This window comes from Phasianus colchicus, chromosome 12 (genome assembly GCF_987193195.1).
Source record: "Phasianus colchicus chromosome 12, bPhaCol1.hap1.1, whole genome shotgun sequence".
Taxonomy (NCBI): Eukaryota; Metazoa; Chordata; class Aves; order Galliformes; family Phasianidae; genus Phasianus; species Phasianus colchicus.
The window spans coordinates 7,259,279-7,274,786 of NC_143447.1; the positions used below are offsets into that span (position 1 = coordinate 7,259,279).

General features: G+C 43.4%; 2 protein-coding genes across 3 annotated transcripts in view; one reads left to right on the forward strand and one right to left on the reverse strand.

Moving 5' to 3' along the window:
- MINDY2 (MINDY lysine 48 deubiquitinase 2) overlaps positions 1 to 14,122 on the reverse strand; it is a 30,979-nt gene extending 16,857 nt beyond the window's left edge. The window contains exons 1-4 of one of the 2 annotated variants that reach the window (XM_031616489.2): positions 13,345 to 14,122; positions 5,809 to 5,866; positions 4,333 to 4,397; positions 984 to 1,142 (exon numbers count right to left, since the gene is read on the reverse strand). In XM_031616489.2, coding sequence (XP_031472349.2) covers positions 984 to 1,142; positions 4,333 to 4,397; positions 5,809 to 5,866; positions 13,345 to 13,971 — 909 coding nt within the window. In that variant the 5' untranslated portion in view covers positions 13,972 to 14,122. The remainder of the gene's footprint in view (positions 1 to 983; positions 1,143 to 4,332; positions 4,398 to 5,808; positions 5,867 to 13,344) is intronic. The other variant, XM_031616488.2, reaches the window with a different exon arrangement.
- A 992-nt stretch (positions 14,123 to 15,114) lies between these two features.
- Positions 15,115 to 15,508, forward strand: part of ADAM10 (ADAM metallopeptidase domain 10) — a 41,890-nt gene continuing 41,496 nt past the window's right edge. Inside the window, 1 exon segment of the mRNA XM_031616490.2 lies at positions 15,115 to 15,382. Within this exon segment, the coding sequence (XP_031472350.2) occupies positions 15,328 to 15,382 (55 nt within the window). The 5' untranslated portion in view covers positions 15,115 to 15,327.

Consider the following 15,508-nt stretch of genomic DNA (forward strand, 5'->3'; position numbering starts at 1 on the left):
CAGTGTTGTCCTCTTTGCAAGCATCATACTTCATCACAAACAATGGGTACAAGAAGGCGCACAAGAGCAAACCAAACGAATATGTAAGATTTTCTTAAAAAGCAGCCATCTTTTAAGCATCCCAATGGATCTTAACATAAAGCATCATTAAAGTTCTTAATCCACAATTTAAAGAAAATCCAAAACTACTCTATGTTTTAGGACTACAGCTATGATATAGGATCCACTAAGGTGTAAGTCATGCAGAATACATCAGTATCATGCAGCTTTGGACACAGTCCATTTGCCTACAGTTCTCTCTTCTTTATTCGCACTATTACTCTAAATAAAGAGAAAGTTACTTTTCAGCAAAGAAGGATCAGGACAGATCAGAGAATAGCAGCTTTCAAGAACAAGGCACGAAGGGGAAAAAAACCCAAACAAACAGGAAAAGAAAACTGAGGCACCTGGCCAAACACCTCAGCTTTATCTTTCACCTCATGCAAATAGTATCACTTCACTGCTTATTTAAACAACATCTCAATATCATGAAAAATAAGTCATTAAGATGTAGCTCCCCCTAACTGGTTTTAATGACTTCAGTTCTCAAAAACTGCGTTACCAGTAGATGTAAATCAAGAAAAGAAAAGAGGGAAGAAACCCTGCTTTCCTTTCAGGTGTTCTCTCATGTGCTTCCAAAAGCATTTGAGTGGCACACCCTAGGGCAACTCCCTTCCTCCTTCAGAACAATCCAATGAGTTCAATGTACTTCAATGTAGCACATTTTGAACCTATACAAAGTTATTGTACTAAAAAAAAAAGAAAACACCATCTACATTCACTCCTAGAAGTCATTTTTTTTTCTGAACAGATTTTAAAACATCAATTACCATATTCATTATTATAGACTCCAGTGAAAATCCTGAAACATCTTCCCCTCCCCCAAATACAATTCAAATAACTTATTTTCAGTTTGATTATGGGAGGAGAAAACAAGAAGTTACCTGGGGATCCACCAACCATCCGTGGTACAAAGGGATGTCAAGAAGGTCAAACACTATGCATTCCGGTGTGTATTCAAACACTCGTACACCTGTAAACTTCACATTGACATCCAGACCTGTCTGTAACTTATGCAGAATCGCCATTGCATCACTCATATTCTGACAGCAGAAAGAAAGAAAAACACCAAATAGAGCTTTGTACACTTGGTGATTATGCATCAAGTCAATATTGCTAAAAAAAATTAGAAAAGGGGAAATTTGCTAGAGAATCACTTCAATGCATGTTTGTATTACTTGTGCCACTGAAAGTAATATCAGAAAGTACACGAGGTGTTTGCAGAAGATTCAGGGGAACAGAGGGATTTTTGTTTGCTTGGTTTTGTAACATTTTGTTGCTTAAGAGGAATTCAGAATTGCAACAATGGTTTAAAAAAAAAAAGCACAACAAATTACAGAAGCACAGACGCAAAAGGGAAATGAAGACTAAAGATTCACAGAGTCAACTCAATGATTATTGGAAGTTTCCTTTGTGCTGTATTCCTTTATAAGACAGTTAACAGAAAGAAGCACAATTAATGTAGTCATGAAGGGAAGAAAAAACTATGTAAATAACTGAGTACATAGAACAGGTTATGAAAGAAGTATTAAAGAGCTTAGTAGGCTAACAAGATGTAATCAGGGTATGGAGAGATGACATTTTATCACTTAGAAACTACTTGCTGACTTCAAAAAAAAAAAGAGTCTATTATGCAATAACATAACCAATATGTTAATTTGAACGCTCCTTCCTGCAGCATGCTAATGGACAAATTAATTGAGGAGAATGTAATATACAGGCTGTAATTGGCAATGTATGGCAGACCCCACTATTTGTCCAAAATCTAAGAAGTCTGCCTGTGCATCTCCTAACTTGGTGCTCTAACGAACATACCAATTAAAGCATACAATACTAATAGCTTAAATGTCATCAGCAGCTCTAAGTAATCCATTTTTAACAGATCTGCATTTATCAGAAAGATAAAAGTTAATTCTTGAAAAAGTTTTAGCCTTTCCTCCTCAGATGACAGAATGCTAAAACAAAAACGTGTATGAAAACTGTAAGCAGACACACACGTAGAACACCTCTGTCTACAAATCCCTGCACATCACTTTGCACACACAGCAGCATGGTTTCATTACAGCACAAAGCAGAAATCCCATACTTGCCAACCTCAGCACTTGAGCTGGAGGAATTAAGCTACTCTTGCTGGTATGCAAATTTTAATGTTATTATTATTATTATTTTTTAAACCAAAGTTCCAGTAGAACAAGTTGGTTATCAAGTAATATTTTAGATGCAACTCCTGAAAATTCCTAAAGTTTTCAAAAAACAACAAACATACAGTATCCATATTTGGGAGAGTTTTCTATGAATCAAACAGACCTACTGCCTGATGCACTGTTATGTGAAGTTTGTATTACCAGGAAGGCAGCAGCTCAGACTACTTGAGTACATCCTGTTGCATCCTTCTGTCAACTTTGCAATGTCACAAAATTTAGAATGTAGCAAGTTTCCTAAGAAATTCTCAGGATCGGGCTCAGACTTATATTGTTGCTTGTATTATTATAACTGCAGACAAAAACATCTTACTTTAGAAGCATGAAGAGATCAGATATCAAGTGCTAAATCCTATCAGAGGCTTTTTGTAAGAAACAATACTATTCTGATTGTTTTAGTACAGCAAGAGCCTACAGCAAACCAGCACCAGCCATTCACACACATCAGATCATACACCCACAGCAATTAGTTGCATTTATTTTGTAATGTTTACTTTAAAAATAAAGCAAAAATACATCAAGCTGTCTGAAGAACTACACGTTTCTCACTGTAATCTGAACAGTACCATTTCAAAGGAACAGATTTCTAATAAATAAATGCAAATAACTAAGGATAGAACTACACAACACCGGTGCACTGAACAGCATTAAAACTTGATGCTTCATTGTTTCTAAAACCCATCTTTCATTTAAATACTTAGCTAATACTCTCAGGTATGCTGTTACTGGCAAGACAAATCACAGCTGCAACACAAAAAAAAGCATCACACCATTATGCTAAAATTACCCTAAAATCTAGCCTTACAAATCCAGGCATCCCAAAAAAATTTCTTGAATTTCTTTTAAGTTGTAAGAAAAAAAACACAATATTTGGGTAAAGAATATTACCTGTTATGACATGATAAGCACAAAATTATGATTAACACCAAGACATACTGCCAATGCTTGTAAAATGTAATAATTTTGTAAGACTTGCTGCCTAATTGGTTTCTTTTTCCCCTCTTACATAGTATGACTTGTGCAACTAGAAAGTACATACGAATGGGAACACTCCTAGAACAGTGGTTGTTTTTTAAAAATTGTACAGTTGCACATTTACTGAAAGTATTTGTGACATTTACTTAGTAAACTCTTATTTGAGCAACTGAAAGCCATAGATATTGTACTTTAATACATATTTTTCTTTAATATATAATTTTCTTCAGCTCCTGGAAGTTCATTATTGCTATAATCTTTTACAGGAATACATGTAATCTTTTGTGGAGAGAAAAATAGCTAATCCAGTTATCACAAGCAGAATTCATGTCACTTGATACAAAGCATATATTGTATGATTCCGAAAATAATACATTTAATCTTCATTTTAATTTTACCTATCCCAAGATACTTAGGTTGCTCCGAAAGTAATGCCTCCAATTTACTTCCAAGAAAACTATAACCAATACATAGAGCGCAGAGAGACTGCTTGACAAAGCAAACTCTCAGCTACAAAACTCTTTTTCCAACAGTCAGCACCGTTAGCTATGCATTTTCACCAGCAATGAACGAGAGCCTGCATACTGCACTCAAAGAAATCTGCACCAGTGAGAAGAACATCGTTGTTTATTAACTGAATCAACCTCACGTTTCTCCATCACCACTTAAAAATAGGTCTCTTGTTTTGTCTATACCCTCAGTTACAGTCTAGCAGAGATCACACAATGCAGCAGCGTGCTGAAGAATGCAAAACAGAAGACTTTCAAAGACCAGCAACTCTGTTACACACTTTCATGCATATTTCCATGTTATTCTTCATCAACAGGAACAAGATTCTTATATTACACTCATTGCAAGAAAAAAAACCTAACAATTTGTGTGTTAAGATTGCAAATTTTTCTTCACTAATAGGAAATACTTATAACTAATACTCTACACCGGTAGAAGCCTATAGAATAGGAAAAGTACTAACAATGGTTTGTAACAAATTGATAAACTTTAGGCGAGGAAAAAAGGAGCAGACTTAAGCGGTTGTATTTTAGGAGTTGCTTCTTACCTGCTCATAATTTAGACGCTGAATTTCAGATATCTCTTTGGGTTTTGCATCAAGAATATAATCTCCTAAGAAAGGAAAAATAAAATCGAGCTTATTCAAGATTTCTACGAATACTTATGACTGAAGCTAACTGATCATAAGTATTTTTTTTCATGGAATGAGATGCCACTTTTTTATGGCCTGAATTATAAGTATAGAGTGAAATATAAAAATATAAAATAGTAGTAAGGTTATATACTGACAATTACAATTCAAATGACAAGTGTAATTACTAAAACATCATTCCATAATGACTTTGACTAGCATTCCAGTGTCCTAACTATTCAGAAATTTACTTTCCCTCTGCACCTCAAGTTAAAAATATAAATTCAAACCATTCAAAAAAGATACAGAATTGCATAATAAAATTTAACAAACACAAGCACTCATCCTGACTGACACAACAAACATTTTGGCATATGTTTCCATACACTAGTAACTCTGAAAGGCTTGCATTCCACCTGTGCTTACAACATGAAGGTTATTAATCAGCTATGGAAGAACTATCAGGCAACAGCCAAACATGTTGACTGAAAAGGAACCTCAAGAATTTGAGACAGTGATTTTGAAATTCAAGTAAGATAATTCCAGAAAGTAATACACGACTTCAAAACAAGACACTTCCAGATACTGCGTAATCATGGTTGTCTAAACATGCAAGTTCAGACAGCATTATTCCATCAATATAACTAAAGTGTTTAGATATAGGCAATGACAGTCCTTATTTAAAACAAAACATACTTTTTTTTCTGCCATTGAAAGATTCAGTGATATATTTTTGAAAAGAACAAGCTACTTTCTTCACAAACAAAAAACTTGCTATATTTTCCTTTTCTCCTGCTTAAAAAAAAAAATCAAATCTAGTTATTATGTTAAGCTCAAACATTTTACATTTGTCAGGCTACAAAATGCTGTGGTGCATATAGATTAAGAACTAAGGCAAATACACTTTTAACATCTGGATCACTGTGGACAGTTGAAGTTACAGACTTGTCAGATGAAAACAGTTGCAGCTTTGCTGCAGACTGAATCTGGTAATGGAATTACTCCCACAAAGGAGAGACCCAGTCACCATGACAACTAAATTCATTTTTCATGTTATTTTAATTGGGTCATACTACCAAGGATTAATGTTACTGCTGACAATTAAAGGCACAACTTCCTCCCTCACTCTACTCCACAGTTAAGTTTAGATTTACCAGCATGTTGGCATACTAAGCTTCATCAACTGTACTCTAATAACTTTGGAAAACGGTACATAAGACTTTTTAAAGCCTGTGAAGAAAAACATGAATAACTGAACACCAGGAGTAGTTTTCTTGAAATATACATTCAAGTAAAGCTGAGTAAAGTACGTCAGTAAAAAAGTAAGAGTCCTAATACTCACTAATAAGCATAATATGCAACAGAAAGCTATTGTGAAAACTGGTCACTAACCTAAATATTCCATCAGCTGTTCAGCCGTTATGATTTCCATCATTGGTGGCAGTTTAACCTGTGAAAGTAGAAGTATATTGCCCGTAAGATTTCAAAACAATGCAATGTAGAACTTATTAACAATGACTTTTTAGCCTGAAGTTTTCTGATCACATTTGGCTCACTGATTTTTAAAAGCATTAGCCTACTTGGACTTCATTAAATAACAGCTGTGAAAAGAGAAGACAACACTTGAGTATTTGGAGGAACCATATACACACAATCCTTTCTTTTGCTTGCAGGTCTGCGCCTGGTGTTCCCTTCTCTCACCAAAACCTCCCGCCAGCAACCCCTCAACTTCACAGGAGTTTGCGCTGCTCGTTGTGCCAGCTCAGCTGAAAAGCACCCAGGATGAACAGACTGAGAACTGTGATCACAATTTGTTAAGAAAGTCACTTCTTTATATTTCTTAAATGGTCGTAACTTGAGAGATCCTATGAACAGACAAGAGGCTGCAGAGAACCTAGCAGCAGCAGTTGCTGGAATAGGAAAGACAGTGCTCATGTAGATTTGAGAAAATGACCTCCCAGCCTCTCATCCCATGCTCACACATCAAGGGTTTGATTTCACTCCAATACGGAGGAGACCAAGACCACACAACTCGGTAGTTGAGCCTTCCATTCTCCCCTGATCCATTCCTGTCACCATCACTTGCAAAAACTAACCACTGTGGCAGCAGCTCAGACCTTCTTAGATACTCATCCATCCAGCATCCTGGTTAAATGCTTTGGTTGCTCACCTCCATTTACATATCTTCCTGCAATAAAAACCCAAAACCACACAAAGCCACACATATCAATATCTGCAGGAGTAACATAAGAGTCTTCAGTCTTGATGTTTTGGGTTATTTTCCTGTTTTTTATTTATATTATTATTTTTTTCCATTTAACTCTTCAGTTTTTCATCTTCTCATCCTCTCCTCCACATCATACTACAGAAAGTCAAGCAAATCTGGTATTTCAAGTACTAGGAGCTCTTTCAAAAAGAAATTCCTCAACTCCAGTCACTATTCTCCAGAAAGAAGAGCACAGTACTTGCAAGCATCTGGGGAAGAAAGGAAATGAAAGGACAAACACAGAAGGCAAGGGAATTAAAGATTAGGGGGTTATAAATTGTTAGTAAAGCAGGAAATTAGTGAAGCATAACTTTGCAAGAAAGAAGGCTTAATTAGTTCTGCTACTTGAAAAAAAAATTAAAATGATATGAATTAAACAAGAAGAAAAATCAGTCATGCATTCATAGGCATACGAACTTTTGAAAACATCTTTTAAATGAGAAACAACTGACTGTAACTTAAAAAGCGCCTTAACCTCTTCCCCAAACTTAGGAAAGTTTAAATAATCTTTGAACCTGCTCATAACATTCATTTTGAGTGTGCACATAAGCACAAAGCATTGTGCCATGTTGCTAAGAGGATTAAAGATTTAAAAAGCTGATTCTTACACGCCCAGTCTGAAGTGGCAGCATTTAAGCCTGAGCAACCATCAGCTCTGCACACTCTGGAGCCAGACAGAGCTGGGCTGGTTCACTGCTGCATGTCTAACAGCCCAGAACAGAACTACTTGAACCACCTGCACCCAAAATGGCTCCAGGATTGTGAAGAGTACAGTTGTATCTGCACCCATGAAGAAAAACTAGCACACTACCTCAGCTATTAGTAGGATTAGCCTGATGATTTCTTCAGGACTGAGGTTAGCTTTTTTGTCTGACTGTTTTTTTTTTTAAACATAGATATCAGCTTGGGGATTTCTGCTCCACACTGCTTTGAGGGATCTAGAAGCACACCTCCATTGCCCACAGCAACTATAAAACATAATTACATGGTTTGCCTTTAAGTTCCAGGTATTTGTGGCATAAATACATTCATGTTTCATACTTCATTGATTAAATGAAGTATTTGTATTATAAGTTTATAAATCTCAATTTTCTCTCACACAGCAGAGGTCAGCAATTTCTTTTTAACTGAAGAACCAAATTGAAGTGATTTTGTTCACGTCTTTACAATTTCCCATAGTCAGATGATTTAGCAAGCTAAATCCCAACATTAACTGCTTAATTAAATGCTAAGCAAATCATTCATAGCATAGTTTTAGACCTGGCATATTTCATGGGACCTCAATCAAACCTCTACAGTGGGCTAAGAGGGTTCCAACATGGTCAGAAGTACTTTGGAACAGAACTGATTTGATATACAGAAAATGTGACATTGCCAGCTGCTCAGTGCCTCATTGAGCATTCTTAAGCTACAGGAAACATACCAAAGAGAAGAAAAAGGAAAAGATACCTCCAAACTTCAATGGAAATAGAAAAAAATCACATAAAACCAGTCACTCTAAGCATTAATTAGTAGAAGAAAGCAACAATAGATAAAGCTGTTGTACAACATAATCTTAATCTGAAGGACAGAAAATTTACCAATAGGCTCCAAAGCTTCATTACTAGAGTAGGAAAAAAGCACTTCCTCAACTCCTACCCATTTCCCGTATTTTTCTACCACTGTTTCCTTGTCTTTCTTCCTAACACCAGCTAGTTTTCTTTCTATTTTCCCTCTTTCTTCTGAGTAAGAAACTAAGTCTTTATTACCCAACTATGTGAGGTACAGTTGAGTCACCTCTGTAATTAAAAAGTGGTTGATAAATGTTCATATTGAAGAGTTAGTCTCACAAAGCCTATGCAGCTTCTGTGCATTAGACAATGACTGCAAAATTAAATTGTACCTTTAGACAATCTCCACTGTATTCTCCAAGCTCTTCAAAAAGACTTTAAAAATTAAGCGATATAGTCCTGTACTGAAACTAACACTTCCAAAAAAGTTTGTGTTTGTGTATAGAGAAAGGGGACATAAAAATTTCTATTTATAGTTTCTAGTTATAGTCACACGGAAACACAGAGGTTGGAAGGGACCTTTGGAAATCACCTAGTCCATCCTCCTCACTAAACCACATCCCCCATAGCAGGTTAACGGGAAAGCAGCCAGGCACTTATTTGCTACTCCTTTGAATTCATGTTTGGGAAGAGGTAAGCATAGCTTCAACCCGCCCCAGCTAAAGACGATTCATATTTCTTGCAAACACACAGACTCATAGAATATCCTGTGTTGGAAGAGGCCCAAAAGGATCGTCGAGTCCAGCTCCTAGCTCCACATAGGACAACCCACCTTTTGCCTTGCAGAGAAAGCTTCATAAACTTATCACAATCGCCTGATGCTTTTGCTATCACCTGATAATTTCAATATCTTCCTCCCAATCAGGTTTCCTTCAGTCCCTTCAAACAGACTTCCTGCTCTAGAAAACACAATTGTAGGGCCGCTGATTTGTAAGCTCAACTCATCTCACAGATGCAGGGAGGAAGGTTGCCAAGGCCTCTGCTGAGCACTCATCAGAAGCTCACTGGCGTCTTGTCCTTGGAAGCTGAGTTCATACGAGCAATCTGTGCGAATTCTGGCCATAGGGAGGTTCAGCTCAATAAAAAGAAAAAGCAGATCACACGTATAGGGACAATGCCAGACGTCAAACTAGGCGCTACCACTGCAGACTCCAACAAACCAAATGGGTATCAGCAGGAGCATACTGCACTGAGCTACTCTGAAAAGCAGGCCATTTTATGAGAACCTCAAACAGAACATTTCCAGCAAGAAATTTTTTTACTCTACCTGTTCCTGCACCTCAGATTGGATATATCTAAGCAAAAGTGGTTATATAACGTTTACTTACGTAACTGTTAGTCATCTAAATAGGCAGTTCATAGAGTTCTAAGTTACCAAATTTTAGAAGAACTACGCACGTAGGGAACATCATTCCCAAAACCTTCTTTCTGTTGATAAGGCTGTGACCTGCATAACTTCGAAATATATTGTCAATGATGTATACTACTTGAACTATTCTCCTACACAAAAACCCGTAACAAGAAGATATTCTACATACTTCACCACGTACTTGCTTTCCAAGGCTTCAGTAATAGTACTATTAATTATATTTGTATTAAAATGTTTTCCCCTAGGCTTATTTTATATTCCAAAATATGTCCTATTTTCTCTGGATGTTTCAGGTAAGTATTTTCTGTACACGTCCTACCTGAGGAACACAGAGCAGAATTACACTGCATATTCACTAGGCTTTTAGCAACTGAAGATCACCACACAGTAGATCTTAAGATGAACATAGAATTGCAGTTTAATGCAATTTCAGAAGGTATCAGAAAGCAATGAGGGGACTACACCTAACAAATGTCACAAAAGGAGGCAGAAAAGCAGGCTTTGCACTGCGAAGTGAAAGCACATAGCTGGAGCTGTGAAGAAACACTGCAAGTCTGCAGACTGAAGTGAGCTGAAAAAAGGTACTCGAGGCTGCTCTATTCCAGAAAACCCATGCTTCTAGATACACTTTGAACTTTTTATTTCAATATTCTACTCCTATTTTCATTTCTATCGCAGAAGCCTATATTATTACCACACTGCTTTGCACAACAGCTACTTATCCAACTTCCTATCATACTGCTTTTGGTTACTTTTGATTCAGAGCATTTCTGTAACGTTTCATTAATAACCCCTCAGCTCTATCTCCTAAGGGCTCTACAAGCAGTCTGCAGAGAGAAAAAAACGATTCCATAATTTTAACATTTAAAAAGTACAACTTGCACAATCTGACACCACAGAGCTGTATGTCCAGACTCCCTCGGAAGCAGTGGATATGAGAGGTAGCAATTTTACAACAAGTTTTGTTTGAAAAATCTGGTTCTACTGAAAAGTTATTGAAGAATCCCAATGTGTGCTACTACTTCAGAATTTCCAAAAACTCACTGTCGAGTCTCACAGGTAAGAATATACAGGTACTGTACACTTAAAGAAACAATTATTTTGAAGCAGTCTTTAGACTTATAACACGAAATGAGGATGTTGAATCTGATTTCAAAAATACCTCCCACAGATACTGTAAAAATTGAGCAGTTGTTAGAATTTTATTCATTTAATGAACAAGATCTTCAAATTCACTAGGAATATTTACTTTGAGCGTGCAACACACTTGCTTCAAGTAGAAGAGATCTTCCTACATCCAGTTATTGAGATAAGCAAAGTAATAAACTACCTATAGCCCTCACTTAGAGGGACTGACAAAAAACTCTTCCAGAGGGCAAACGGAACACACAAACAGCAGATCACAAAGCTGTCAGCATGCAGAGGTAAGGAACTTGAATTTTGAGGAGCTGAAACATCTGAAAAAGCGAGTTCTCAATTAACCCAAGCATTTCACATTTTTAAGGCACAAACATCTCCACGATGATGGCTGAGACTATTAAGAAATAAATACCAATTTTGGTTTTAAACAAATTGACCACGTGCAACTCAACACAAGCAATGTACGTTCAACTTTTGCCACTGCACAAGCACAACTAGTACACACAGTGATGGATCTCAAAGTTATCACTCCCATTCTGGGATAAGCAAAGCACGTAATTGGACATTCTATTGGAAGTATTCATAAAAACCTATGAACTAGTGCTGTAATCATAACATTTCTCAGCTCTGAGCACTCGCATGTGTCATCTGAAGCTATATGAGACTTTTAGTCATCCTGTAGGAAAATACTAACTCAGCTCCATCAGGGTGGAATTCTGAATTAGGAAGGCTGGTGGCAAACACAGGGAAGAAGCACCAAGATGAAACTCTCTAGCTTGCTATTCTCTATTTCAGCTTGATTTCCCCTCCTCCTTTTCACTACAGTCTTTTCCCTCAGCCAAGTGGCTTCTCTCACCTGCCACTTTCTCTGGTACTCTCACTCTGCTTTTGCCTATTTCTATCTCCTGGTTTGCTCCCTCATTCCCAAATTATGATTACATGACCCAATCTAGTGTTCATTTTGGTTCAGGAGGAGTGAGAGCAATGTGGAAGCCCATTGTCAGCCTTGCTGTATAACTGACAATTGACAGTGATGCACAGGTGAGCTGCCACAACGCTTGCCTCCACAAACCATGTCAGCGTGGTTCTTGACTATAAACGGGGGAAGAGAAAGGATAATTTGGAGAGGCCCTAAATAAGGGAACCAACTAATCAGAAAATCCCAAAGTACATAACTAGTCATATATTGGCAGCTTCACCTACAGTGATGAATTGCTGGCTGTCCTGAAGTCATATAAATTCTGCTGAGGTTTTACATAAACAGAATTACAGAAAACCCTTTCTATAGTCCCAACAACAAGAAACGTAAGGGCACTCCAACGAGGCTTTTTCATTTTCACCTACTTATAAATTTTGATGCCACATTCATTCTTGCTAAGATAGCATTTGATCAAAGCAGAATGTCAGATAAAGTTCTGGAATGGAAGGCAATAGAAGAAAGTAATTATATATTTATGGAAGGAAAGGAAGAACACTAAGGAACAAAACCTCTTAAAAATTAAGAGCAAGCAACAAGAACAGCGCTGTCCCATTTATATCCTTTCATTAAATAACACTTAAAAAGGTACATCCTGGGACCAGCCACATTTTCTAAAACACCACCACCACAAAGAATGATGCTGAACCAGTTCTTCAAGGCTCTGCACTCATCCCTATACATTAAAGAGGAAGCATACAAAGAAAATATTAAATACTGAAGTCTACAAAGACCCATACATCCTCCTGAGGTAAGCAAAACTTGCATAAGACAACAATTTTGTGCCACCCACAGCTCCCCTGTACTGCTCTCAGAAAGGTCTCAATAGCTACATCATGGAACCCACAGCATTCCTCCTGACCCACGAGCTATTCCGCTCAGGAAGGCGTACAGATACAAGAAGCCCCATCCAACATCAACCTTCTGAAAGACTACCTCTGTGAACAAATGCTTTCTTATTGGAAAAAGGTCAAAATGAGAACACTAGGTAATCTGTTATATCTGTGAAAAGCCTCCAACCACTACAACACCTCATTTTCTTTCCTTGATTCTACAAGAACAAAACACTCTCACGACATTTCCCTATTCTCAGGTCTCATCACCTCACACCAATTCTTCAGGGTTGCATTAGCAGCAATTCTTGAGACCCCACTTCCTTGTTTCGTAAGGCACACAACAATAACACCTCTGCTCTGACGGTACTTCTTTTACATAAACATCAACAGCTATAACATACCTTACAGTCGAGTTCTCTATTTTAAGGATTTAGAAGTTACAAAGGATTTACTCTACGACCCCAGGGAGTCATACGCACAACGCCTACCAGACCATAAGAACTCCCGGGCCCCAAAGCACCGCTTGCGCACAGCCCGCTTCACTCATCACCACCCCCGCCACACAACTCCACAGACGGATCCCTCTTACTCAGCAAGCTATCTGTGCAAATTTCGCGTTTTGCAAAAACCCGCGCGTATTTCCCTTCAATATTAACCCAGTTTTACCAAAGCACCGCTTCAGTTTCCAGCGCCAACGAGGCGCAGAGCAGCGGCTCGCCCCGCAGCCGGTCCCCTCCCCGCAGCACACGGCCGCAGGTGCCCCGGCCTCCCGCCCCGCGATGGCGCCGCACCTTCCAGGCCAGCAGCAGCACGTTCATGATGGCCAGCAAGGGGCAGGGGCCGTTCTCGTTCTGCGTGATGACGGGCGTGTTCTCCTCCTTCCAGCGCACCCACTTGATGTGGTACACCGACTGCCCCGGGAAGCGCTCCTTGGAGGCGGCGAGGAGCTGCGCGCCCGCAGCGGGCCTGTCCGCATCGTGCTGCGGGGCCGGGCCCCCCGGGGCGGCCTCCACCGCCTCCTCGGCGTCGCTGTTGAGTTCGGAGCCGCTGGGGCAGCAGGAGTGCAGGTTGGAGAACGACTCCAGCGAGTCCAGGCTGCGGGACTCCTCCCCCGGGGGGCTGGCGGCCCCGCTGCTCCCGGAGCCGGCCCCCGCCGTGCCGCTCTCCGAACCCGGCGCCGCCCCGGGGCTCTCCGGGAGCGTCGGCCCCGCGCTCTCGGCGCCCCGCGGGGGAGCCGCCTCCCGAGGGGCCGCGGGGGCCGGCGGAGGGGACGGGCTGCGTCGCCCGCCGCCCTCCTCGGCGGGCCCGTCCCGGCAGCCGCCGGCCGCCGCCTCTCCTGGGAGGAGCCGCTCGGCGGCGCCCCCGCCGCCGCTCTTCAGCGGGCCCGGAGGCGGCGGGGGCTGCGCCAGGCTCTCCATGCCCGGACCGGCGGCCGCCCGGCTGCTCCGCGCTCTAGTGGCACCGCGGCGGCCGAATCTCCGCCGACGGATCCCGAGACGCCATGACAGCGGCGGCGGCTCCGCCCCGCCGGGGACGCGTGGGCGGGAGCGGGGAGCAGCCGCGGGTCACGGCGGGGCCCGGGGCGGGGGCGCCCCTAGGGCGGGGCCAGGGCGGCCGTGGGCCGGGCCGGGAGGAGGGCGGCGGGGAGAGCCGAGGGGGAGCGGACGGGAGGGGCGCGCCGCCCCAGCACGAGGCCGGAAGGGGCGGCACGAGGCGGGGCGGCCGGACCCGCGGCCGTCCTGAAACGCTGCGCGGGCCGCACCGGGCGTCTGAGGCGCAGCAGGCCGGCGCCGCCCCGCCCCGCCCCGCCCGTGCAGCCTCGGCCCCGCGCCTGCGCAGAACGGGCGGCGCGCGGCGCCCTGCCCGGCGGGGCTGAGGTAAAGCAGGGCGCGGCCGGGCGCTGCCCCGCACTGCCGGGTTTCGCTTTCTTGTGCGGGCGCGAGAGCCTTTTGTTGTGGCTGTAAGCGTCTCCCTCCGATGGTACAGGCGGCTGTGGTGAAGATGACGATTTAAGAGCTAACACAGTCGCACAGAACAACGGAGGTATTTCTCCTCCCAGTGGTCGCCCACGCCCCGCGGCCGCTCGCACGGTGTGAGCGCGCTCTGGGAGCGCTCGCCGTGCTCCTGCTCTCGCGCCCAGCTCCGCCCGCGCTCCGAGGTCCGCTCGCCGCGGCGGGGCTTCCCACGCGCAACTTTCCTGGGGAACTGGGAAACGCGCGTTCCGAGAACCGGTTTCATCACAAACTTCTCCCGCGTTGCGGGAAGGGCGGTTCTGAGGGGAGAAGCGGAACGGAGATGGAGCGGGGGAACCCGGAGAGGCGGCCCGGACCCCCCCGCACCGCCGCGGGCCGCGCGCGCTCAGCGACGCCTCGCCGCTCGCCGAGGGGCTTCTCGCGCCGTGCGGCGGAGGCGCGGCCCGGTCCTCCTCCCCCGCGGGGGGGCGCCCTGCGCCTTTAAGGCGGGCGGCGCTCCCGCCCTCGCTCCCGCTTGGCTCCGCCCCCCCCGTGTCACGGAGCCGCGGGACACGCCCAGAGCGCGCGGCGGCGGCCCCGCCGGTGGCGTCGCTCGGACGGGTGCGGGGAAGGAAGCGGCGCGGGGGAAGCGCCGGGTGCGGCCGCCGCTCGGTCCCGGCTGATCCGCGGGTGGAAGCCGAGCGGCCCCCGGAGCGCGGGGACAAAGCGGCGGGAGGCGAGGCGCTCGCCCCTCCCTATCCCGGCGCCGGCTGGGGCGGATGCGCTGTGGGTAGGCGGCGGCGGGGCCTGGGCCCGGAGAAGATGGATCTGGCGAGGACGATAATCCTGCTGTGCTCCTGGGCGGCGGGCGCCGGAGGTGAGGGGCGGCCGGGCCCGCTCGGACCGCGGGGCCTCGGCCGGGACGTGGCCTTCCGCCTCCGCCTTCCTCCCTTCCCGGGGCCGCCGGGCCCTCTCCGCGGGGCGGCAGGCCGCGGCTGAGCCG